The sequence below is a fragment of the Rana temporaria genome, chromosome 9 (genome assembly GCF_905171775.1).
Source record: "Rana temporaria chromosome 9, aRanTem1.1, whole genome shotgun sequence".
NCBI lineage: Eukaryota > Metazoa > Chordata > Amphibia > Anura > Ranidae > Rana > Rana temporaria.
The window spans coordinates 71,007,606-71,034,090 of NC_053497.1; the positions used below are offsets into that span (position 1 = coordinate 71,007,606).

Here is a 26,485-nt window from a genome sequence, read left to right on the forward strand (position 1 = left end):
ATGGGTGTCCATCCATGAACTTTAAAGAAAAAGATTTTACGGTGAGTACAAAAATCCTATTTTCTCTTTCATTCATGGACGGTCACAGCTCCTTTATTCTTAAAAAAAAAAAAAACCGAGAGGGTGGGCACAGCAAGCAAACCAACTTCCACCCAAAACAAACAGTGCTCCTCAACTGAGAAGTTGCAACCTTAAACAGCTGCCTGCAAAACGTGGTCGAAACAAGCATGTCAAGATCCTACGGGGTAAAATGACCGCACCAGCCAAGCAGACACTGGCTGGAAAAAACGCCTAGAGGCGATTCAGTTCACATGTGTAGTGCTATACAAGTCATTCATTCATTCAGCCAGCATCCACAGATGGATGTATATCAACCTTGTAAAACTTGTTAACATGTGAACAGACAACCAGGTCGCCGCCTGAGAGACAGACGCTTGATGTAGGGAGGCAAATGCACCGTGACAGGGAAGGGAGGCGCCTTCCCCTGTAGGGCATAAGCACGATCTGTCTGATCCACCGAGCAATGGTGACCGACGAGACTGCCAGGCCTTTCTTTGGACCAGTCACTGATACCAAAGAATGTAACGCAACCTCTTTGGGATACGATGACGATGGCTGAGGATATAGTGATGGAAGCACAACGTCATTTAGATGAAAAGCCAAAACAACCTTTGGAAGGAATGAAGGCTGCGGGCACAGCACCGCCTTATCCTTGTGGAGGATCAAATTGGGAGACTTGCAAGACAAGGCCGCCAGTTCAGAAACCCTCCTGACTGATGCAATAGCCACCAGAATGGCAACCTTCTGAGAGAGCGTCAAAGGGGGAATCTCTCTGATGTTCTCAAAAAGGGAGGTTTCTGAAGTACCGAGAGCACCAGATTCAAATCCCACGGTGGTAGTGGTGGACGAACCAGAGGGGCCACATGTCGAACCCCTTGCACAAATGTACTCACCAGTGGATGAGTCACCAAGGGTTATTGAAAGAAAACAGCCAAGGCTGAAATCTGCCCCTTAATGGTGCTTAGGGCAAGTTTTTGATCCACGCCACTCTGTAAAAACAGCAGGATCCTGGAAACCGAATAAGCCTGTGGACGCCACTCCATCTCCTCACACAGATGTAGGCCTTCCACGTGCGATGATAGATCTTCCGAGAAGAGGATTTCCGTGCCCTCAGCATGGTGGAAATTACTGCGTCCGACAGGCCTCGGTCACTTAGAACCTGACTTTCAACAGCCATGCCGTTAAAGCCAGCGACTGTAAAGCAGGATGAAGTATAGGACCTTTGCAACAGAAGGTCCTCTCACATTGACAGTCGCCAAGGAACATTCGCCACCAGGCATACAAGGTCAGCGTACCAGGGACGCCAAGGCCAATCTGGGGCAATTAGAATCACGGGAATTTCCTCAGTCCCCACTCTGCAAAGCAGACGAAGAAGTTTTAGCAGGGGGAGGCATAGATCAGCCGATACTGTCCCCACAGACCACCAACGAGTCTGTCATGTCACGTCCACCCAGGGATCCTTGGACCTGGCCACAAACCAATACCTTCCAATTGAATCGAGACGCCAGGAGATCCACATCTGGCGTGCCCCATCTCCGGCAAGGCAGCCGAACCACATCCGGGTGCAGCAATCATTCTCCTTGGTCCAACATCTGGCAACTTAGGTAGTCTGCTTGCCAGTTTTCTATGCCCAGAAAGTACACAGCTGACAGAGCTGGCACACTCCTCTGCCCACTGCATGTTAGTGACCTCCAATGCTACAGCTGAGCTCCTTGATTGTTTACATACACCACCACCGTGGCGTTGTCAGACTGGATGTCCTTGAAGCCTCTGTGACCATGTAGAGAGGCACAGCCTGATCGCCCGAAGTTCCAGCACATTGATCGGCAGGCGGGATTTTTCCTGCGTCCAGCGACCCTGTGTCGAATGAACGCCCCAACCGGTCAGGCTGGCGTGATCACCATCCAGCGAAAGGGGAGAAACGACTTCGCAGACTGAAGGGCCAGAGATCTCAGCCACCAGACTACGGAAGCCCTGACTAGCTGACTCACTCGGATTTAACAACCCAGGGACAACGGAGTATTTTGTCCCATTTGGACAGGATCTCCCTTTTCAAGACTCTAGTGTGGAATTGAGCATATGGTACTGCCTCAAAAAAGGTGGCCACCATGAGACCCACATGCAGAAGCGCAGCATCGACCACCTGCGGGATGCCAACAGCTTCACAGCAGTCCAAAGAGTCTGCAACTTCTCCAAGGGGAGGAAAATTCTTGCCTCCGAGGAATCCAGAATTAAGCCCAGGTATTCCAGGTGCTGAGTCAGCACCAACACCGATTTCTGGAGGTTCAGTACCCAACCAAACTCTTGAAGGGTCTGACTGGCAATTGAGACATCCTCCTCTGAGTCTGAAGTGGCTCTGAGCAGGAGGTCGTCCAGGTAGCCCACAATATCGATTGCTCGCTGTCCCAGCAACGCCAGAATCTGGGAAAGCACCTTGGTGCCAACACCAGGCCAAAGGGGAGATCTAAAAATTGGTAGCAGTCGACCCTGACTGCAACTCGCAGAAATTTCTGATGCCTGACATTATAGGGACATGCAAGTATATGTCCTTGATGTCCAAGGACATCAGAAAATCCCCCGGATTGAGTGCAGCAAACTGATTTCATCCTGAACCTTCGTACTTTCACAAAGGTGTTGAGGGCCATGAGGTCCAGGATTGGACCTCCCATCAGCAGGATCCTTAAATGCCAGAATCGTGGTCATCTTGTTCAACCTGGATATCGGGGGGGGGGGGGGGCCACAACCAGGGGGAGCAACGGACCGCCAAGGTCCTCTGCGGTCGTTCCGATTCGGTCTATAAACTTACCAAGATAAGTTACGTAGGGAAACACCTTAGCCGTGCAGGTCGGCTTGTGGGACCCAAAAGGGACCGACGCCTCAATAGATGCCCCGGCCATATCCTCCAGCTTGAGGGTTTCCCGAACTTCGGTGATAAGTGCTCCAACAAGCACCTTCTCCTGTGCTGACCCAGACACAGTCTTCCTCACTGTCCGAATTTATGACATTTCAGAACAGGGGCCCTGTGTCACAGCCAGGCCCAAGTTTGAATCAGGAGCTTTGCCCAGAAGATGGGGGGGGCGCTTTTTACCCCCCTTACGTCCACACACCACTTCCACCCCGGCAACAAAAGATTCCAGGACCGCTGACAAAGCGTCCACAGGTACCGTAGATTCAGGGGCACCAGTTGCCATCACGGGAATGTCTTGGGAAGAAGCGCCAGCTTCCAACGCCATGCTGACCTATTCAGGGCCTAAAATCAAGGTACACAAGAGCCCACTCTGCTTGCTGCTACAGACCAAGGGGCTCCCCAGAGGAATCACCACCATGACCCAGGCACTGCGGTCCGCTATAGCTCCTGCAGTGTGCGTCTGAGGTGATCTGTGCCGTTCAGAATGACAATTCCAGAGCAAGAGGCCAAAACCAATGCTAGAGCTACAAGATGGCCACTTCAGGGGGGGGGGGGGGGGAACAAACCGTGAGCTACAAGAAAATGGCCGCCAGCTGTATTAGGATCATCGCAGCTATAGGAAAATGGCGCATAGTTCTAAATGAAAAGGCAGTGAAAACGCTAAGCCTCTGAGCAAAGGCCCCCCACATGGCAGACCCGGACACACCGCCCAGCCAGGACCCAGAGCCCCCCTTGGTTAGGTACACAGCAGGCCCAGCAAATGCATGGGGAGGAGGGAAGGGACTGGGAGGGCGAGAGACCCCCTAAGCGACCATCCCAGAAATGCCCAGCTGCTCAATTCTGCCGAGACAGGAGGAACCTTACTTACACATGCCACGGGGACTGCTGGACACGTTCCTGACAGACCCATCACCGAGCAGTACTGAGCGGCTGTCAGCCATGGCCCACTGTGACAACAGTAGCCTGGTCATGTGTGCCCCAGAGCACAGCTCACCAGCCACCACTGGAGCAATGGGGTATGTCGTAGCTGACCCAGCGCGTAGCTAAAGGTCTGCTCACGCTCGATGGCCGGACTAGGGAGACAAAGATCTATATTATCCAGTCTGCAATTGATAGATTTCAGGATCAAAAGTAGAAAGAAAAAATTAAAGTTCTCCAGGACCAATGGGCCCCTAGGGAGCCAGGTCCTTTTCCTATGCTAGGCAGAAGGGAAAAAAAAAAACCCTGAGCTGCTGACTGCAGGGTGAGGAGGTTATAGCCAGAGAGACCGCCCCCTGGGCAATTCTGTTCAGCTTTGCTGTTAAAAAAAAAAAAAAACATGCAACATGTCTGCCTAGTCCTCTCCCGATACACAGCATATAACCCTACTGTCAAGAATAAAGGAGCCGTGTCCACCCATGAACAAGAGAAATATGCTTTTATTGATCCACAAGCAAGTCTCAGATACATACAAACCCCAGCACATTCCATTTAGATCAGGGGTCTCAAACTGGCAGCCCTCCAGCTGTTGCAAAACAAGCCCCATCATGCTTCTCTGCCTGTGGGAGTCATGCTTGTAACTGTCAGCCTTGCAATGCCTCATGGGACTTGTAGTTTCACAACAGCTGGAGGGCCGCCAGTTTGAGACCCCTGATTTAGATAAAATGCAGTGTTTTTGAGTGCATTACATAGAGTTCTGGGATGAGCTATGATTGGGAGAGAGGGGTAGTGGAGGGCAGTATGATGGGAGGGGAGACTCCGGAACTGGTAGTTCTAGGTACGGATGACCATTTGCCTCTACAGCTAGTGCTAGGCTGGATAGGAGGGGCAGCATACAGGAGAACGAATCCTTTTGTAGCTGCTGAAAATGATCCCTGTACCTAGAACCCCCAGCTCAACAAGTGCACTCCACTGTAAATGCTGGGGCCTCTGCCTCTTCATGATGTTGCTAGCAACCAGTTTGGGCAGTGAACTAAGGGCCAGAGAATAACATAAAAAGGGGTCTCCAGCAGCCAGGGGCCCACCACAGTGGATGACAGAGGTGATGCAAGGGTCATTTTAAGAGCATCGGATTGGCCCAGGAGGCAATTATGGGACACGTTTGTCCTGTGTAAGTTGCCAATTGTGGGGAGGTATGGCACCTATTTGTACTGCAAATAAAGGCTTGGTTCACACCATCTTCGCATGCGGCTCAAAGCAGGTGTAGTGTGCATCCCCCATTCACATCCAATCTTTTGGCTCAATTCAGACGTCAAAGACCCCTGTGCAATTCGCTCCAGAGCCACAGTGGCGATATGTAAACCTGCCTGGGAGAGCAGAGATCGCCAACACCAGGCCACACCACAAAGGAGTCAGTAGTGCAGTGGCTCAGTTCCCACAATGCTGCTGCTCCGCCTTACATACAAAGCTGCTCTACAGCAATGTAACCAAAGAATGACATCTCTCACCGTCTGCACTATATGTGGAACAGTACCTTCCAACGCATGTGTTCAGCTAGCTTTACCCATGATCTGCACTGAGACCGCAAGTACAGTGTGAGCGATTGGTGTCAGTCAGCGAGCAGAAGTTTGGAATTCTTGCTGGAGAAGCCCCTCTCCATCTTCCACTTACCCCACCACTGTAGCTGAAGGGAAGCTTACAGTGCCAATTCCCCATTCTTCCCTCCCTGGCTGCTTTATCAGCCACCTGTGTAATATTTTTGGGGTTGTTGGTGCCCACAACCCAAGTCCCACCCACCACCTCCTGTACAGGGAGACACTCGTCTAAACTCTTGAGTAGCACAGGACCCCCTGCTGACCTGTACCTCCCCATCAGGTGCAGAAAAAGTCAGGGGGAAACCAGGACGTTGAAGTTATACTCTCGCCCTCTTGAATCACAGGAACCAACAAAATCACCCAGGTCGGCCACAGCACCCCAGAGTGCTTAAGTACCCTGGCTTAACCGTTTTGAGTTAGAGGACATACAAAATATTATAAAATGTTACATTTACAGTTAACTTCAGCCAACAAAGGGAAAACAAGCCATAATAATTTGAAACCGTTTTATTAAAGCAAATTTAAAAAAAAAAAAATGTTTACATTCCACTGACAAATCCAAGCTTTTTTTGGCCGAATCTTCCACTCATTGCAAACAGCTTGCGAATTATACTATATGGCCCGTTTTAAACATCAACACTTACCAACATACAACCTCTTTAGGCCTGCAAGATCAACATGGTCAAGGAGTGAGCAAAGTTAGGATACCAAGCTACTGGGGGCCACAATATTGTGAACTTTTACTACCAACCTCTTACCTTGACAAATGCAGATATTCTGTCCAATAGGGTGTAAAGACTCATGCAGTATGGGCATTTTCCTACTTTAACCTCCTGGGACCCACGCTATAGTCGAATGACGGCTACAGCGCGGATCCCAAAATCCAACAGGACGTCAACAGACGTCCGCCCCTTTGGGCGTTCCCCGCGTGCGCTCCAGAGCGCGCAGCGGGGAAACCGTGTTGGCCTTGGACACAGCCAATTACAGATCGCTGCGAACGGCCAATCAGAGTGGCCGTTTGCGATCTGTGCGGCCAATGAGAGATGATCTCATATGTAAACATATGAGATCATCTCTCATTGCCGTTTTACACAGAGACAGCGGTGCTGTCTCTGGAGAGGAGACCGATCTGTGTCCCTTGTACATAGGGACACAGATCGGTTACCCCCCCCCCTCCACCTACAGTTATAACACAATGCAGGGATACATTTAACCCCTTCCATGCCAGTCACATTTCTACTGTAATTAGTGCATATTTATAGCACTGATCGCAGTATAAATGTGAATGGCGCCAAAAATGTGTCAAAAGTGTCTGCCATAACGTCGCAGTCCCAATAAAAAAAAAAAAGGCAGATCGCCGCCATTTCTAGAAAAAAAAAATTCTGTCCCCTATTTTGTGGGCGCTATAACTTTTGCTTAAACCAGTCGCTTATTGCATTTTTTTTAACCAAAAATATGTAGAAGAATACGTATCGGCCTAAACTGAGAAAAAAAAAAAAAGTGTTTTTTTTTTTAAATTGGGATATTTATCATAGCAACAAGTAAAAAAATATTGTATTTTTTCTCAAATTGTCGCTCTTTTTTGTTTATAGCGCAAAAAATAAAAACCGCACAGGCGATCAAATACCACCAAAAGAAAGCTCTATTTGTGGGGAAAAAAGGACGTCAATTTTGTTTGGGAGCCACGTCGCACGACCGCGCAATTGTTAGTTAAAGCGACGCAGTGCCGGAAGCTGAAATTTCACCTGGGCAGGAGGGGGGTATATGTGCCCAGCAAGCAAGTGGTTTGAATGATTGCGCAGTTAAAAAAGTTAAGCATCCTTGCCGGATAGATTTTCAACACAAGTAAAAATGTCACAAATGCGGCATTCAAAACTACACGGCACGGATGGACATGCAACTACTTACATTTTGAAAGCCAGCCCTGCCAGCTGTCAAAATATACAAATAGTTCCTGCAGCCGATTGGATGCAAGCATATTAAGCCCATCACCTTTTTTTTATATATAATAGTTTTAAATTGGAGCGAATTTGGACAGGAGGTGGAATAAAATTTAAAGTGCATGCACGGCCAGCTAGATGGAATGTGTACAAGTCTTCGAGACAATGTCTGTAAGCAATTTAAACACAATAAGTGTAAAACCTCTTAATGTGTCAAGTAAAAAATAATAATGACTGCTAACCCAATTCAAAACAGGGAAATAAGAATTTTGAGGAACCCAGAGAACACTTGATATCTCCCCTGGACTCCACTGAAGCTTTCACATCCAGGCCGATGCACAATTCCTGGATGCAGACAGTATTTTACAACCTGGATGTTCTGGTTTATTACACCACTAATGTGGACATCCAAATACCATTACATCTGACAGCAATGTAAACAGAACTAGGGCAGAAAGTATCCTTATTAACTACATACTATGGGCCTCAGGTCTACCAAGCGAGACTTAAACCAGCAGATGGCGTCAAAACACAAATCCACATCAGCTACACTAATGCCCCTGCTTGGCACAAATTTGGGGGGGCTGCTTTAGTGAAATCTATACAGCTGTGATTGGTGCTTGCAACTCTCCCCAAAGCCGCACCGATCACTGTCCCTGTATCCTCCTAGAGTTCCACCCATCTGCGCTGCTGTCCTCACTCAGTGTCACCCTCAGTTCTGCTTCTCCCCCCCCCCCCGATCTGTCATGATGGAGAGTGGAGGTAGGAGCCGCTAAACCCGGCTCCTACCTTTTCCGAAAAACAGTCAGTGATCACCGGCTGTTCATTCATATAACTGAAACATGGTAACCTGTGTTTACGATGCTTCAGTTTATGAGAGGAGCCTCCGTCTATTCATTTTCAGTGCTGAGGCTGAGGAATTGACTGGGGAATCTGTGTCCTTAGTCCCTTGTCTAAAGGGAGAGATGTCAGAGGTCTGTTACGACATGGCTTTTAAAAAAAATGTTTGTTTTTTTAAATAAAACTATATAAATCAGGGCTCAAAATTTCAAGTCTTGAGCCACTAGCCAGGCCTCAAGGGTTACTCGCCACCAGTTGCCCCACCCAACCCTGCTCCGCCCCCAATTCTGCCGCTAATCACTGCCTCAGAAATTATCTTGTGAAATGACGTTACAAAAATAATGAACTTAATCAGTTCCCCTCAGCACAGCCTCACCCGTGCCCACCATTGCAGCCTCGCCGTGCCCACCCCATTGCAGACTCACTATATTCTGCTTTTACCAAGCTATTGTCCCTTTGATCTGTCTTCCAGCAAAATCAGCAAAGGAGCATTTGCAGGACTGGGGAGCCTAAATATTTCTGGAAATCTCCTTGGAAATGTTACAACCAAACGTTTTGAAACCCTGTGGGCTTCCCCTCTAAAAACCTTGGATCTTAGTGCAAAAAAAAAATAATAAAAAAATAAAAAAAAAAGAGGGGAGCCCAACCAGTGGCCCGGCCCGCAGAGCCCTCTGATGTGGCCCGCGACCTCCTGCTCTGGGATGATATAGAATACTGTTATTAAAGTTGTTCATTACTAAAACACAGTATATATGGGCACCTCTGTTCTGCAGTGGTTACTGGGCTGCTTTCAAACTGATCTGCAGGTGCAGAGCAGTTTACCTGCACTGAGCCATAGACTTCTTTTATTACCGGCGAGATTGGTGAGCTTTCTGAAAGTGCACCAAACCTGCAGAATATAATAGAAGTCTATTGCAAAGTGCAGAAAAGCCAAAGGTACACTGTGTTGCACCTGCGGTGCGGGTAAACCGCAGCTCAGTGTGAAAGCAGCCTTGGGCCCCTTTCACATGGCCAGTCCGACCAATTGGGCCCTCTATTCACCTCTAAGCAGTGGCAGACAAACCGACTCCAATCCCATCCGCTAAAAAAATAAAGTATAGTGGGATGTGTCAGCTCTGCGTATGCACCCGCTCCACTCATTGTGGCCCGTGACCTGTTACCAAGTGGCTTAACTGGCCCTCGCTCTTCAAAAGGTTGGGCACCCCTGGTGTAAATAAACTCATTGCCGACTCACTGTGCCCCCATTGCGGCCAGATCATGAGGAGGAAAGCCGCGGGATCGCAGAGCGGTAAATCACGCTGTTACAACTTGCATTGAAATATCCTCTGCTTGCTCACACAGCCCCGCCTTCTCCTGATCCTGCGCCTGTAATAAACACATCCCAGCATTGGAGCGGCATTCTGTCTATTACAGGCACGGGGTCAGGAGGAGGCGGGGCTGTGTGAGCGAGAAGAGCAGAGGAAATTTCAATGCAAGTTGTGATATACCGCTCTGCAATCCTGCGGCTCTCCTCCATGCTCTCTGCCATTGGAGCGATCACTGGAGAACAGCTCCCGATCAACCCCGACCGCCGGCAGTGCTCCCCCCTCCCAGCTCCTCGCCAGACCTTATTTTCCACTCGCAGAATCGGAGAGTACGTGGGAAAAAAAAAAGTCTAAAAAAGTGGTATCGGGACAACCCTAGTTGCTTTGTTAAAGTATAAATCATTTCCCGATGTGCCAACACTGTAAAGTTATGCAGTTGCTGTTTGGTTTGTGACCTAATAGACAGATCATATGCTTAAAGCGGAGTTCCACCCAAAAGTGGAACTTCCATTTAATCAACTCCTTGCCCCTTTACATGCCACATTTGGCACGTAGTTTTTTTTGTAGGCGATCGCCTGGCCAATCACAGTGCCGCGATTGCCAGGCCGTGAAGCTGAAAGCTGTCATTGCCGGGTGCCCACACTAACAATGAAAACGCCGGCCGGAGGAGTAAAGCGGAGCTCCGGCTGGCTGGATCTGGAGCAGGCGAGTTCATGTTTATTAAAAGCCAGCAGCTACACTTTTTGTAGCTGCTGAATTTTACCATTAAAAAAGCCTGGAACTCCCCCTTTAAATAATCTCAGGAATTTAAAGTCTCACCCAAAGCTTTGACTACATAAAACCGTTTAAGTTTCTCATCTACATTATGCAGATCAGCAATCTTTTAATTAGGACCTCAGATACTACACTATGGTAGCAAGGCTCTACTCCATTTTAGATACTTAATGCAGACCACCAAAGCCCAAGCTAGCAGGAACATAGCCCAGGGTCATAGGAAGATCTTGCCACTGTAGTCCAAGGGATGCAATTCTGTACCTGTAGGTGATGGCACCAAAACCGATCTATGATTAAAATGTGCCTTTGGGGGTGTGCCAGTAAATTCTGCATTATGGGCTTTGAATTCTGCACAATTTACCAACAGGTAGGGAAACACTTACCAGGAATCCCTACACCTAGATAAAAATCTAGCTCAAGTACACCTAGATCAATATCTGCTCATGGTGATTTTTTTTTTAAATATGAAGAAAGCCAATCGTTCAAATGTAACCACCTGAAAGAAAAAAAAAAAAAAAAAAAAAACAACATTTACAAGCATGTTCTACATACAATCCAGGAAAACAAACACTTGGGCTTCATGTACACGGGACATTTTAAAATGTTAACAAATTAACTTTACAGATAGTAACCAATGTTTAAAAACCATCCATTGTGCTGCAGCATTTGGAGTTTCAAATGCCCCTGATCATCCGTCCTGAACACATTTGCTTTCCAGGCCTTCTAAACTTAACTGTGAGAAACAACCCCATTTACATGTACTGATAAGATAGCATTTAGGGGCAGTTGAAAACAACACACTCCTAAACATTTGTTTAACAGCAACGAAAGAGGCAGCTGCTAATTGTTTACTACCCTCTTTGGGGGGGATGAACACTTGTAATGTAATACTGCTGTACAGGGCTTACCTGCCCTTGTTCTGTTTTTGACCTATGCAATACTACATTTTTGTATCTTCTGTATTTCTATCATCTGTTCCTAAAGTTTCCAACAAGGCTAAATATGCCCTACTGAACCAGATTGTGTTTTGAGAAGTGGGAGAAGAAGAAAAAAAAAAAAAAAAAAAATACACACGCACACACCTTAAATGTCCTACCGATATCTCCAACACTCCCCAGGGCTCCTAGGAATGTTGGAGAATGTGTGGCGACAAGGGTACATCGAATAATTATGGCCTGTAAAATAGTTCAAGGCTTCTTTCTGGTCCCAGATCGTTTGTGTTAAAACAAAAAACTCAACCGTGCATTTCACCTTTATCTGAATTAACTTTGTTAAACCTGGTTAGAGTTTTTTCCTACAGAGGATGTATGATAGTAACATTGGCAGCTACATTGAGGTCTGGGAACTGGAAATCTATTCAGGCCCTGAAGCTTGTTGCAAACCCTAGCCACAGTTCATAGACATTGTCAGTACGAGCCGATGTGGGTATCTAGTACAGGTAAATCTGGAAAGGTAAGCAAAGAATGATCACCTAGGCCAGGGATATGCAATTAGCGGACCTCCAGCTGTTGCAGAACTACAATTCCCATGAGGCATAGCAAGACTGACAGCCACAAGCATGACACCCAGAGGCATGGTGGGACTTGTAGTTTTGTAACAGCTGGAGGTCCGCTAATTGCTTATCCCTGACCTAGGCTAACCTGGCACGCATAATGTCTCCATTTACACTTGAGCAATGTCAAACACCGACTGATATGACTTCAGCTTTGACCAGTGATAATAGAACATTAGATTGTACAACAGGGCTCGACAAATCCCGGGCGCCAGGTCGCCATGGCGACTAGAAATAGGGTCCTGGCGACTTGAATTGGAAGGGGGCAAAAAAAAAAAAAAATTTTTTTTTTTTTTTTTGAGCTGGGGCCATCTGGTGGTGAGCCGTTGGTATTACAAGTTATTACCACCAGATGTGAGCTGGCACCATCTGGTGGTGGCCGTTGGTATTACAAGTTAAACATTACAAGTTAAACAGCAATTCTAATGTAATTTTACACTATTTTCATTGCCATATTCTTCCCTCTAATTAGAACCCCCAAACATTATATATATTTTTTATCCTAACACCCTAGAGAATAAAATGGCGATCGTTGCAATACTTTCTGTCACGCCGTATTTGAGCAGCGGTCTTACAAGCGCACTTTTTTTGTGAAAAAATTACACTTGTTTTCATTAAAAAATAAGACACCAGTAAAGTTATCCCCATTTTTTTTTATATTATGAAAGATAATGTTACGCCGAGTAAATTCATACCCAACATGTCACGCTTCAAAATTGCGTCCGCTCGTGGAATGCCGACAAACTTTTACCCTTTAAAATCTTCATAGGCGACGTTTAAAAAAAATCTACAGGTTGCATGTTTTGAGTTACAGAGGAGGACTAGGGCTAGAATTATTGCTCTCGCTCTACCAATCGCAGCGATACCTCACGTGTGGTTTGAACACCGTTTACATATGCGGGCGCTGCTCACGTATGTGTTCGCTTCTGCGCGCAAGCTCGTCGGGACGGGGCGCGTTTTCTGGCTCCTAACTTTTACCTGGCTCCTAGATTCCAAGCAAATTTGTCAACCCCTGTTGTACAATATATGCAACTTTGAGGGTTTACACTGGAGTCATGGCCCTCAAGTTGCATGAAAGTCAAACCGCAGTGGTGCATGAACTACTTTCAAGTCACTGCAACTTTAAGTCACATATGAATGGTTAACATTGGAAGACATGGACTTATGAAAGTGAGGTCCAAACTTCTATGAAAAGTCGCACAAGTGTTTATGAAGGCTTAAAAATGGGAACCTAGACATTGACACCTGATATCATGGGGCATAAATGTGTCTGGAGATCAATACTCCAAGTTTGGTTGATACAGGTTCTATTCAAGAACAAGATTTAAATAAGTTTCTTCTGGTTTTGTTTGATGCCTCTAATAATTGCAAGATTTACTTGAATTTTCTAACCCTTGTACGTTGCCATTTTTTTGTATTTGACCATGCACATTTCTTAATTATCCTTTGTACATGGAAAAAAAAAAAAAAAAAAGCTCCACACTTTAAGTTATAATGGTTCAACCTTGCCTCAGGTATATATTCATGGGAGAATTTTACCACCAGAGACATAGGCAACTGTCAGTGCAAAATTGATCACTCCAGTACACAGCTGGAAGTCACAAAAAAAAAGTATGACTTTTATGGGCCAACAAACCAATCTGAAAAAATACAATATATATATATATAATAAAAAAAAAAACACCAATTAAAAAAAATGCTTTCAAAATGGTAAAGGACCAGCACAAAGTTCTATAGAATGCCGAAGCTTACCTGATCTTGAGGAATAATCCTTTTCAGGGTTCACTTAGAAAGGAGAATATAACCCTGCAGCTCAAACAAGCAGGAAAACTTCAACCTGAAACAAAATAATTTACATGAGGAAATGGTCAAACAAAAATCCCCACCACCCATTCTCCCCACCCTGTGAATTTTTATAGCATCCGAAGGCATTTGTTTGGAAAGGAACATTGGGATGACTTTTGGCATGTTTCCACTGGTCACTGCCTGCCATGGTTAGTTTAGTTACTTTTGTAGGTCTCCAGTTTAACTTTTTATTTTGAGAGTTGGTATGTGTCATTGCAAGTGTGCATGTGGCAATAGGCTGCTTCTGTTCAACGTTAACCATCTATAAAGTGTGCTTTGGTTTGTTTGAACTTCCGGAGGCTAGAGACGACATTGTCAGCCAGAGAGACTTTCACTCAATTAAAGTGAATCTGTCACATGTGAAATTCTTAGTATTGTACATCAGACTGAACTGCATTTCCTCTGTAAATTTGTGTTGCCATTTCTGCGTATGCAGCAATTTTGGCAGCGTCTATTAAGTCTCTGACTATAGCATAAAGCTGCAGAGCTTTGAGCTCAATGCTTTGTTCCTGTGTGTTAGATTCAAAGTGGACACACCCAGACTGAATTTGGCATTATACTGCAACATTATTCCAGACACATTGAAAAGACTTGACTGAAACCCGTTACTTTTTATAGGGAACTCCTGCGTGTCCAAATGCTTGTCTTGGGGACAGATTGCCTTTAATGTGAAACATCTCTACTGCCAAGTGCAAGGTATCCATCGTTTCCATACAACTGGTTAAGTGTTTGTTTTGTCTTATATCCAAGTATAATATTTTGAACTAGTTATCCAGCAGTGCCTTTCCAGGTTTCATTACGTTCCAAAACTTATAGAATTGTGCACTCTGAGAAATATGCAGTGCAATTTTGACTTAGACTGAAAAAATAAAACAAAATACTAGTTGACTTTGCTTACCCTTATTGCAGTTTCACTTGATTTTGGTGGTTTACAGTAGAGTGATTCACTTGTTTTAGGCTGCCATGGTCTTTGGGCAGAGACATCATTTGGTTCTTCATTAGCCTTTAGACTCTTTCCTTTAAAAGCGACACTACAGATTTGCAAATACATTGAAACAGTAACAGCACATATGGTTTGCTAGTTTTCTTTGAAAGATGGACTACTTTGGTCAACAGCAGTTATCAGGTTTTTAATTCATAACTTGGGCGAGGATCCTTGTTTGCCAACAACTGCAGGCAGGCTAGTTGCGTACACATCCAGGATTAGCGCATTTTAAACCATATGATCCGTTACACAAACATTTGATATATATTGTTTTGGAGACTTGGGATTGTTGTGTCTCATGGGCACACTCACATGTTAAATAGAATTCGAGCTACTCCTTTTTTGTAGCATCCATTTAATATTGATGTTTGGAAGAATTATAAAAGATGAAATTTGTTTTTAGTGAGACTTTACTTTAGAAAAAAGTTACAACACTAATACACAACTTATACTACACATTGTACATTTCAGAGAAAAGCTAACAAAATCTGAAGATTAAGCATTTTAACTTCCTCAAATGATCATAGATGGAGGAGAGAACTTACAGGTAAAAAAGTAAAAGATAAATAAAAACAAAAACAAACTCCTCTTAGTAGTCCGCTGGTGGTAAATGCAGAGCAAACGCCACTCTCATTACAGAAAGTCTTTGGTCCATGTTTAATGATTTTTTTGCTTTTAGTATCTGCTTCTGCCACCTCCTCTATCAGATCTGCTTCCGCCTCTGCCGCCACCACGGGGAGCACCCCGACTTGAGCTGCTGTATGAATCACGTGGAGGTGGATAGCCTCTATCCATTGGAGGGGGCAGGCCACGATCTTGACGGCCAACTCTGTCACGTCCACTTGAGTACATATCATTTCTGCTGCTTGAGTAACTGTCTCTGCCTCCGTAGCCATCTCGAGAGCTGCCATAATCGTCATAGCGACTGCTTCCACCATATGATGGAGGGGGCCCTCTTGTGGGTGGGGCACTACGTGAGTTACCTGCAGGGTCAATGGTCAGGCAATAGGGCAATACTATGAGTTACATATTACATTTCAATTTGATATTTGCAGCTGTATGTTAGGGAATCTAGTGGAAAGGTTTGCATGTTAAACAATCTAGTTGGTTGAAAAATAAAAAAAAATTATGAATGAGGCACTTTAAAAAAAAAAAAAAACGATCATCTCGTTTGAATTAGAACTCCAGAATAGTATCTTAGATTGTAGTGGAGATTATGCCACATGATATCCAGGGAGTTTCATTTGGTTGACTGGCATAGTTTTTTTTGGGGGGGACTCCTGAACAGAGGATACTAAAGTTGTTGTTGATTTGTAATGACTCTTGCTGTAGTGCAACTTAATATTACTCCATGTATGGGCGAACAAAACTGGACTTTGCCACATAGTCTACTAGTAGGATTTTCTGTGTAATTTTTATTTTATTTATTAATCTTCAGGAGGGGGAAACATGTATCCTGTAAAACAAAACCCTAAATAAAAAGATAACACCTTACCATAGGGCTCATAAGAGTCTCTGTAAGAACCTCCTCCACTTGGATGATCGGAGTAATCTCTATCACGTCCTCCCCCATAGCCATCACGATCACTAAACACAAGACAGCAAGTTTAGTCCAACATTAAAGAACAAAGAATCTGAACTAGTTTACCGAAATACATAGTCAAAACCTACCTATAACCTCTTGATCCATAATCATCACGAGAGCTTGAGTGACCATAATCCCGATAAGCATAATCTCGTGGAGGTGGTGCATAATCTCTTGAATCTCTGGAGCTGCCATAATCTCTAGAATAACTGAAGACAATTAAAGAGTTGCTTAGGTACTATGCGTTCACTGTTACTTGTTAAATATTTCTGGAATTATCAGGGCAAAAAATAAAGTGTTCATTTTACTTTAGTTTGACAAGTTTCCACAAAAATACATTTTTTGATCACTTTTATTACCATTACAAGGAATGTAAACATCTCTTGTAATAGGAATATAGCATGACAGGTCCTCTTTACAGCAAGATATGGGGATAATAAGACCCCACCTCTAGGCTGGGAAGCCTAAAAGAAAAAAAAAAATCCTGGCTTTGATCGTAGCGGTGAATCGGTAGAAGCACCATAGGGCGGCGGGAGGGGGACGTCCCCTCTCGCCTCCCGTAAGAACGATCAAACGGCAGAACAGCCGCTGCGATTGTTTTTATGGTGTAGGGAATCGCCGGCTAAAAAAAAGCTGATATCTGATGGATGCCTGTAGCTGCACCCATCATTCAGATATCCCTGCACAAATTCAAGGACATCATGAGGGCAGGAGGGAAATGGTTATTGCAGAGTAGGCGGAGCATGGATCTGTGACTGCAATTGTCACAGATGCAGCCCACAGTGCTGCTGCCATCCGCTCTCCCCCCACACTGCACCGTTCGGTACAGAGAAGGGAGAGAGGAACTGGCGTCCTCTGGACCCGACTGTCATGGACATTCACTCCTGTGTGCGCCCCAGGGGGCACGATTCTGGGACGTCAATGTATGACCTCCCAGAGTTAAGCAACCGCCCTGTAGCTGTCATTCAGCTATGGGCCGGTTGCAAAGTGGTTAAAAAGGAAAGCACCAAGAAAATAAACCCCTCTCCAAATAGCTCACAGCAGTTACAACCCGACGGGAGTACAGTATATCTCTTAATCAGTCAAAACACTCAAGGTGGGACTTAAAGTGGTTGAAGGGTAGACATTTATACTAATGCCTTTCCTGCAGTCATTTGTATGGCCCTTTGCCCCTAATACACAACAATGCAGACAATGCACTGCCGATGGACACAGCCCAGCTAGTGCTTCTGTACATTATCAGCCACTGCTACATGCTGTTACTTGACTAATGAAGAAAAAAATAAAATAAAAACTGGTCTAGAGACTTGTGAAGGCTACCAAATATGTCTTACCCATCATAACGATCCTTTGCGCTGTAACCATCATCTCTTGGTGACATGTAGTCATCTCTGCGTGATGGCAGTGAATCTCTGCGGGGTGGTCCACCATAGCCGTCCCTTTCACGTGACAGTGGAGCTGCAGAAAATAAAATAAAAAACACCCACACATGATTGGGAGGCAACTTATAAAAGACTTCAAAATACTTTTTTTAATATGTAATCTTGCAAACCATTTACCTCGTCCACTCATGCCACTGCTGCGGATAGGGCCAGAAGGGGCAGATCTTTTAGGTGGAGGGCCACCACTGCGTGGTGGGGGCCCTCTTTTCAGCGACATTCCACCTCTTGAAGAACCTACCATGTTTGCGAGGAAGTAAAAAAAATTACTACATAGGTGCCAAGCGTCACCTGTCCCTAATAAGAGTTTTAAGTGAATGATAGCAGGGAGGACTAGGAGACATAAGCCATTTAATATACTTCAATGTGGTGCTTAGCATGAACTTGAAATCATAGGTCAGGTATGAGACCAAGAAATCCATGCCTCCAATACACTAGGTCTAAAAAAGCATGCATATATACTTATACATATTAAAATAGAAATATAGAAAAAAAAAAATGTAACCCAAAGTTACAAGCAATACCATAATCGCCTCCTCCTCCTCCTCTTGACCCTCTAAGACCTCTTGGAGGGCCACGACTTCTTGGCGGAGGTGGTGGACCACGCCTACTGCCTGCTCCAAAGGATGGCTTTGTGGCTTGCTCCACCTTGATTGGCTTTCCATCTAGTGCCTGTGAAGATAGAACAAAGTCAGCTAAATGCAAGCCCCCAATATTGTAATCAGCTTCAAAGGGCTATAGAAGATTAGAAGTCCATGGAGCTTTTTAAAGTACATTTTCTTCTGGCAACCACAAAGTATTATTATTGAGGTACTTTTATAGCGCCGTCAATTTACGCAGCGCTTTACATATACAATGTACATTCACATCAGTGAAGGCGGAAGCCAATTAACGTACCAGCATGTCTTTGGAGTGTGGGAGGAAACCCACGCAGGCACAGGGAGAACATGCAAACTCCAGGCAGGTAGTGTTGTGGTCGGGATTCTAACCAGCAACCCTTTATACTGCTAGTTGAGAGTGCTACTCACTACACCACTGTGCTGCCCTGCCCATTTATGGGTCCTATAAAGGGCATACATTATGCAATTTTCTAAAAAAAAAAAAAAAAAAACACACACACACACGATTACTGACAGATCTGGGACCAGAGGTGGACCAAGCTATACATTGAGATCAGTGTTTGCAATGGCACCCACTGATCTGTGAGGCTGCCTAGCCCAAACACCGGGCCCGGTACAACAGTTATCGGATTAAAGTGGTGGTTCACCCTAATTTGACACTTTCTGTCAATGCAACTGCTAGGCATTGACAGAAAACAAACCATTTTTTTTTTTTTAACCGCTGCTTACCCCCTCTTCAGCAGCCGTTCCTGGGCTGTCAATCAGAATCCCCCGCGGGGAATGGGCGTGCAAGTCCATTCTCCCCCGTCCTGTCAATCCATCTCCTGACACTCCCCAGGAGACGCGCGCTAATCGCGCGACAACGGGGCGTGAGCTTGTTACGCCGGCGTTATGGCAACCGTGTAGTGTTGACGGCGATGCTCGCTGTCAACACTACACATGCGCGGGATCGAGCGGTGAATGCTGGGAGGCCAGCATTCACCGTATCCCGGAAGAACACCCTGTTGGCTTCAAAGTGCCCACAGGTAAGATGAAAACGTCCATCGCATCAGAATATAAAATATCCTTTCCACGATTACGCGGGCTAAAGGAGTGGGACACCCGGGCAGTGCATTAGTACAGGTATGCCCCGACGATTGATGCAAAAAAAAAAAAAAAAAAAAAAAAAAAAAAAAAAAAAAAGGATATCCCGCGGAACCCCCGCTCGCATTTGCACCGATACTGGTATCGGTGCAACCCTTTTCAGGATAAAATACCAAGTTGCATATGGTCCGCACACGTTAACTTAGGAGACCCTTTTATGACCTTTTGGCAATGGACGCAAACGTCTATTATATCCAATGTTCTAAACATGCAACTCACCTTTCCATTCAATTCTCTTGCAGCATCCTTGGCATCTGCAGGACTCTCAAATGTGACAAAGGCAAACCCTCTGGATTTGTTTGTCTCACGATCTTTCATTAAAAGTACTGCAAAGAGATAAAAAAAAAAAATTATATACACATATTTAATAAAATAGTTCCATTTCAGTAACCAGCAGAACGAGCAAAGTACATTGCATGCAGTGTTAAAGCTCAGAACTTCTTAGAGGACAAATAGGCTCTATCAGTTGAAACCTGATCAATGCCATATGTTCATCATAGCTTGTATTCAACAGTGCAACAACCTGATCAATGCCATATGTTCATCGTAGCTTGTATTCAACAGTGCAACAAGTCTCACCTTCTGCTATATGGCCATATTTGCCAAATACAGCTTCCAAAGCCTTCTCTGTAGTCTCTGTGTTCAAGCCCCCAATGAACAGTTTTCCAGGGCGGTCTGCTTCCAACATGGTCATTTGATCTGAAATTGGAGCAATAACATTATTCAACCCAATTAAGCAATTTCATCTTTTTACAACAAAAGTGAACTCAGTCCCCGCCCACCACAACTAGGCTACAGTACACAATGTACATCCTAGTACAAACCAATAAAGGCAGAAATGTTTCTCCTTGTATTGGGTGCATCCCAATCAGTGCATGGAGATGTAATTAAAATAGTTTAATTTCAGGAACAAGCAAAGTACATTGCATGCAGTGTTAAAGCTCAGAACTTCTTAGAGGACAAATAGGCTCTATCAGTTGAAACCTGATCAATGCCATATGTTCATCATAGCTTGTATTCAACACTGCAACAACCTGATCAATGCCATATGTTCATCGTAGCTTGTATTCAACACTGCAACAACCTGATCAATGCCATATGTTCATCGTAGCTTGCACTGCAACACAAGATTCTCATTTTCTACTATATGGCCATGTTTCCCCAAATACTGCTTCCACTTGTATTGGGGTGCATCCTAAGTCCGTGCATAGAAATGTAACATTTTACATACAGCAGACCTTTGTGCCCTATAACCAGAAAAAATTAAAGCCGATACCTTAGGTCAGGGAAAGAGGGGCTCAGACATGGTACTGGCTTAACTTTAGGGCTTATTCACACCAGGTGCACTACCAATCGCACACAGAAACGAATTGTTCTATGCTCTCTGTACATGTGCATTATTTAAAAATGCAGCACGACTGCTTTATTACAGAGTGCAATGCATGTCATTACACCACAGTGATTCCCAACATGCTGCACGGAGTAAGAGTGGTTATTGTAAAGGCTTAAAGTGGATGTAAATCTGATTCGTAAAATTTGAGCTGGGTGCATATATCTGCAGTGCTTTATTAATTTTATAAGCACTACGTCCCATAGCTTTCTCCTGCTCTGTTCTTCTGTCATCAGCCAAGTTCTCCGTCACATACGATAAAAGTTACAAATGATAAAAGCAGCCAGAGTTATGTTGGAGAGGAAGCTATAAATAGATTAGCAGAGCTCTGAACTATTCAGCAAGCAGCTCTGAAAGTCTCTACCTTATGAGGATAGGGGGTACGTGCCTCTCCTCCAGATTTCCGAGGAACAGGTGGTCACGGTCATCTCTAGCACAACGTTTTGACGTCACGCCTGTAAATACTGCAATAAACTCAGATGGAAAGCCGAGATTGTTTTTTTTTAATCTCAGGGTTTCTAGCCCGGAAGAGAGCTGTGGGGCCTTAGTAACCCATAAAGAGGACCTGTCACGCACTATTCCTATTATGAGGGGTGTTTATATTCCTTGCAATAGGAATAAAAGTCACAAAAAAAAAAAAAAAAAAATGTTAAATAAATAAAAATGTCAAAACGCCATCATCCGCGCACGCAGAAGCGAATGCATACGTACATCACGCCCACATATGTAAACGGCATTGAAACCACGCATGCATTATCGATGAGAACGAGAGAAATAATTCTCTCAGGACCTTCAACTCTAAAAAATAATAATAATAAAAAAACGTTGCCTATGGAGATTTGAGTATTAAAGTTGGGAACCATTCAACTTGTGTGCGCAATCAAGCGTGACATGTTCAGTATTTATTTAGTCAGCATAACATACATACAAAAAACGTTAGCATTTGTTTTTTTTAATACATGAATCTTTTTGCATGTGAAAAATTGCTACATAAAAAGTCGCAGCTATCGCCATTTTTCCCCCTAGAGTGTCTGATAAAAAACACACATACAGACACACACAGACACGAATTGTTCCAGGGCTCTGACCAATTTTCTACTAAAAACAAAGGATGCTTTTTACATATAGGAGTAAAGTACAAGACTTGGATAGGAAGCGGTTATAGAGGGGCTTTTTCCCCCAGGCGATAGAGACAAGTTGGGGCATTTTGATCAAGGGAAAGGACTGGCCCTGTGTGACAAAATCACGTGCGAATTGCTCCGCAAATTATTATAAAATCACAATGATGTAAATCGGGCTTAACGCAAATATTTCGGGAACGTCCAAGTTTAAAAAGTAACAAAGTATTCCCCTCCCAAATCACCACATCACACCGAACAGGAGACGGCGAGTGTGGTGTGAGGCCTGGTCAGCAGGCACGGCTCCCCAATCATAGGTCAGATCGGAGTCTGTGGGAACCCCCGGAGCTCTGTACATTACCACCGACCTCAGTGCACCACAATATCAGGCACAGAAATGTTCCCAAAAACAGAAGATAATGGCAGTCTGCGTGTTCCCCCAGGAGAGTCGCCATAACGATGTCCTCTTCCTGGGTGTAGCATGGCCCTCACAGGCAGCGGCCATTGTGTCCGCACAGGGAGCCTCCCAGCCCACACACAAAATGGCGGCGGAGGAAGAAGCGCGGAGAGCACGCGGCCTACCCTCCTTCCCTCACACACACACCCCGACTAAAACCCCCATAATACATACAGGACCAGGTGCGGCCTACAAATACAACCCACCTCTACGTGCCGCCGCCCCCCGCACGCTTCACTCCCCGCGGCCCGGCATGACTGACTTCTGCCATATTGAAGTAAAACACCGCGACGTGCTCCTGAAATGGCCCCTGCCCTTCCCCGTACAACACCCCGTTAAAACAACCGACTAGCTACGCCTGCGGCCTAACATATCTCCAACTTACCTCTTCGCTCACTCCTCACGAGCCGCTGCGCAACAAAATGACCGCGGACAAAGAACGCGTCTGGTTTAAATAGGTCTGACGTCACGTCTCCACAACGAGGCTGAGGGCCCGTATTTCAGCCGCCGGTGACGGCGGGTCAGAAATGTGTGGCGCCTGTAGGGGCGCTGTTCTCCATGGGAGGCTCTGGTGTGACTAAGGCTAAGCTATCCTGGCCGCACATATCATCATAACGTTGAATCTGCTAAGTTCCGCTCACCATTTGGAAACAATCGTCCAGTACTCATAGAAATTCATGTACCTTTTATCCTTACTTTCTGTTGGGGAGATTTCTCCTTACTTCCCTGTTTCCGGACACACTGAAGGATAGGAAGCAAGAAGAAATCTCCTCAAAGCGAGAGGAACTCACCTCTAGAATGCTGGAAGACTAAAAAATAAATGTATGGCGCTTTCTAAAAACAGTTAAAGCGGAAGTAAACCTATCAATCCAATGGTTTCAAAAAATTCGATAAAATAGAAATAATATAACCATTTTCCCAAAAAAATAAAAAAGAATAGAATAGAAAATAATACAATAGTCTAGAAAAAAAAACAACTAATAAAAAATAATGAATATAACCATCTTTCTCTTCTAATCTATTCTATTCAAATTGATTCTATTTGAATATTGGGAAATGGTTATATTCTTTATTAGGTGTATATTCGGGTATATACGGTATTTAGGAAATTTTATAACAGAAACTAAAAAAAAGTTTATTTTTTTTTCAAAATGTGTTTGTTTATATTGCAAAAAATAAAAACCCCAGTGGTGATCAAATACCACCGAAAGAAAGCTCTATTTGTGTGAAACAAATGGTATACATTTCATTTGGGTACAGCATTGCATGACCGCGCAATCGCCATGTAAAATAGCCTCGTACACACAATTGGATTTTCTGATGGATTATCCAACAGGAATTGTGTGATGACAGGCTGTTGTCAGAAAATCCGACCGTTTGTATGCTCCATCGGACAATTGTTGCCGGATTTTCCGCAGACAAATGTGGGATAGCATGCTTTAAAATTGTCCACCAACAATTGTGTGCTGTCGGATTATCCGTCGGACAAAACTCCAAAGTGCAAACACGCATGCTCAGAAGCAATGCTCACCATAACACATTAGCAGAAGTTGCCCAAAGGGTGGCGCAAAAGAGCTGAAAAAAACATGTTGTTTCGTGTTTGTTGGCCGACAATTATTTGGAGTTTGTATGCAAGGCAAGTTCCTGGCCAACGCCCTTCGGCCAGAAGTCATACGCTTTGTCCGCGGAAAATCCATTTGTGTGTACGAGGCTTAAAACCTTATGGAGATCAAGTGGATATAGATTATCGGCAGCTGCCTGGACTGTCCATACTGTATATGATGAGTTTCACCTTCTTGTTGGGTGTCGCCCAGTTCCAAGGAGAAGAATCACTCGCCAGATTTGCAATTGTATAGGCAGCTAGTGAGTATAGGCATCAGACCATTGTCAAAGTAAATGGCTTCTTTTGTTTAACCACTTGCTTACTGGGCACATATACCCCCCTCCTGCCCAGGTGAAATTTCAGCTTTCGGCACTGCGTCGCTTTAACTAACAATTGCGCGGTCGTGCGACGTGGCTCCCAAACAAAATTGACGTCCTTTTTTCCCCACAAGTAGAGCTTTCTTTTGGTGGTATTTGATCGCCTGTGCGGTTTTTATTTTTTGCGCTATAAACAAAAAAGAGCGACAATTTTGAAAAAAATACAATATTTTTTACTTGTTGCTATAATAAATATCCCAATTAAAAAAAAAATAAAACACAATTTTTTTCTCAGTTTAGGCCGATACGTATTCTTCTACATATTTTTGGTAAAAAAAAAAAAAATCGCAATAAGCGACTGGTTTGCGCAAAAGTTATAGCGCCTACAAAATAGGGGACAGAATTATTATTATTTTTTTTTTTTTACTAGAAATGGCGGCGATCTGCGATTTTTATTGGGACTGCGACGTTATGGCGGACACATCGGACACTTTTGACAAATTTTTGGCGCCATTCACATTTATACTGCGATCAGTGCTATAAATATGCACTAATTACAGTATAAATGTGACTGGCATTGAAGGGGTTAACACTAGGGGGTGAGGAAGGGGTTAAGTGTGTGTCCTATATAGTGTTCTAACTGTAGGTGGAGGGGAGGGTGACCGATCTATGTCCCTATGTACAAGGGACACAGATCGGTCTCCTCTCCAGAGACAGCACCGCTGTCTCTGTGTAAAACGGCAATGAGAGATGATCTCATATGTTTACATATGAGATCATCTCTCATTGGCCGCACAGATCGCCTAGCAAACGGCCACTCTGATTGGCCGTTCGCGGCGATCTGTAATTGGCTGTGTCCAAGGGACACGGCCAGCACAAAAGTTCCCCGCTGCGCGCTCTGGAGCGCGCAAAGGGGCGGACGTCAATTGACGTCCACTTGGCTTTTCAGGTCCGCGCTGTAGCCGTCATTCGACTATAGCGCGGACCCCTAGTGGTTAATCAGTGTGGTAACTATTCATTACTTAGGGCTTGGGTTCATAGAAGGAAGTCCCTCTATTTACAATATGAATACTTAGAGCCCATTCACACTTGAAGTCGCCCCAAGTTGCGCTGTTGAGAAAAGCAATGGAATTGAATGGAGCCGTCTTAAAGCGGTCTTAAAGTTCACACAAAATGTTTTTTTTAAGATTAGATTGATGCTCATTTTGTCAAGGGGAATCGGGTAGTTTTTTTAAAATCCGAGCAGTACTTACCGTTTTAGAGAGCGATCTTCTCCGCCGCTTCTGGGTATGGGCTGTGGGACTGGGCGTTTCTTTTTGATTGACAGGCTTCCGACGGTTGCATACATCGCGTCACGAGTAGCCGAAAGAAGCCGAACGTCGGTGCGGCTCTATACGGCGCCTGCGCACCGACGTTCGGCTACTTTCGGAAAATCGTGACGCGATAGATGCGACCGTCGGAAGCCTGTCAATCAAAAAGGAACGCCCAGTCCCACAGCCCATACCCAGAAGCGGCGGAGAAGATCGCTCTCTAAAACGGTAAGTACTGCTTCGATTAAAAAAAAAATACCGATTCCCCTTGACAAAATGAGCATCAATCTAATCTTAAAAATTAACTTTTCGGGTGAACCTCCACTTTAATGTACACTACTGAAGTCGCTCCGACTTCAGAAAGGGTTCCTGTAAGGCCCCATACTCACGAGCAAACATGTCTGCTGAAACTGGCCCGCAGGCCAGTTTCAGCAGACATGTTTGGTCGTGTGTGGGCGCGAGCGGGCCGAATTCCAGCAAACATTTGCCCGCCGGGCCTTTTCCCAGCAGACAAATATTCCTGGACTTGTTTTAAAACAGTCCGCTGGAATTCTGCCCGCTCGGACATGTACGGTCGTCAGTACAGACCTACCGTACATGTCCAGGCGCCCGCCGTCCCTCGCATGCGTCGAATGACTTCGACGCATGCGTGGAAGCATTTTAAAGGCGGGCCGCCCACGTCGCCGCGTCATTGTCGCGGCGACACCGCGTCATCGACGCGGCGACACCGCGGACACGCCCCGCGTATTGTTTACGCGCGGACTTCTGTACGATGGTGTGTA

General features: G+C 44.9%; 1 protein-coding gene and 2 non-coding genes across 5 annotated transcripts; all 3 read right to left on the minus strand.

Moving 5' to 3' along the window:
- Positions 1 to 10,409: 10,409 nt before the first annotated feature.
- Positions 10,410 to 22,964, minus strand: RBMX (RNA binding motif protein X-linked). 3 transcript variants are annotated; one of them, XR_005743547.1, is made up of 10 exons: positions 22,859 to 22,964; positions 20,088 to 20,207; positions 19,728 to 19,834; positions 18,270 to 18,417; positions 17,866 to 17,982; positions 17,641 to 17,764; positions 16,393 to 16,515; positions 16,217 to 16,308; positions 13,644 to 13,728; positions 10,410 to 10,835 (listed from the first exon to the last, which is right to left on the minus strand). XR_005743547.1 is itself a non-coding variant. In XM_040323761.1 (9 exons), the coding sequence occupies exons 2-9, from the start codon at positions 20,200 to 20,202 to the stop codon at positions 15,397 to 15,399; spliced, it is 1,125 nt and encodes a 374-aa protein (XP_040179695.1). In that variant the 5' UTR covers positions 20,203 to 20,207; positions 22,859 to 22,964; the 3' UTR covers positions 15,114 to 15,396. The 3 variants fall into 3 exon arrangements, 2 of the variants coding, with proteins under 2 accessions (XP_040179695.1, XP_040179694.1); XM_040323761.1 differs by lacking the exons at positions 10,410 to 10,835; positions 13,644 to 13,728 and adding an exon at positions 15,114 to 15,704 and having other exon boundaries at positions 16,393 to 16,506; XM_040323760.1 differs by lacking the exons at positions 10,410 to 10,835; positions 13,644 to 13,728 and adding an exon at positions 15,114 to 15,704.
- LOC120914812 lies at positions 19,936 to 20,009 on the minus strand. The gene has a single exon (XR_005743818.1). It is a non-coding gene; the product is annotated as a small nucleolar RNA SNORD61 (small nucleolar RNA).
- Positions 20,447 to 20,520, minus strand: LOC120914813. Its single transcript, XR_005743819.1, has one exon. It is a non-coding gene; the product is annotated as a small nucleolar RNA SNORD61 (small nucleolar RNA).
- Positions 22,965 to 26,485: the final 3,521 nt, after the last annotated feature.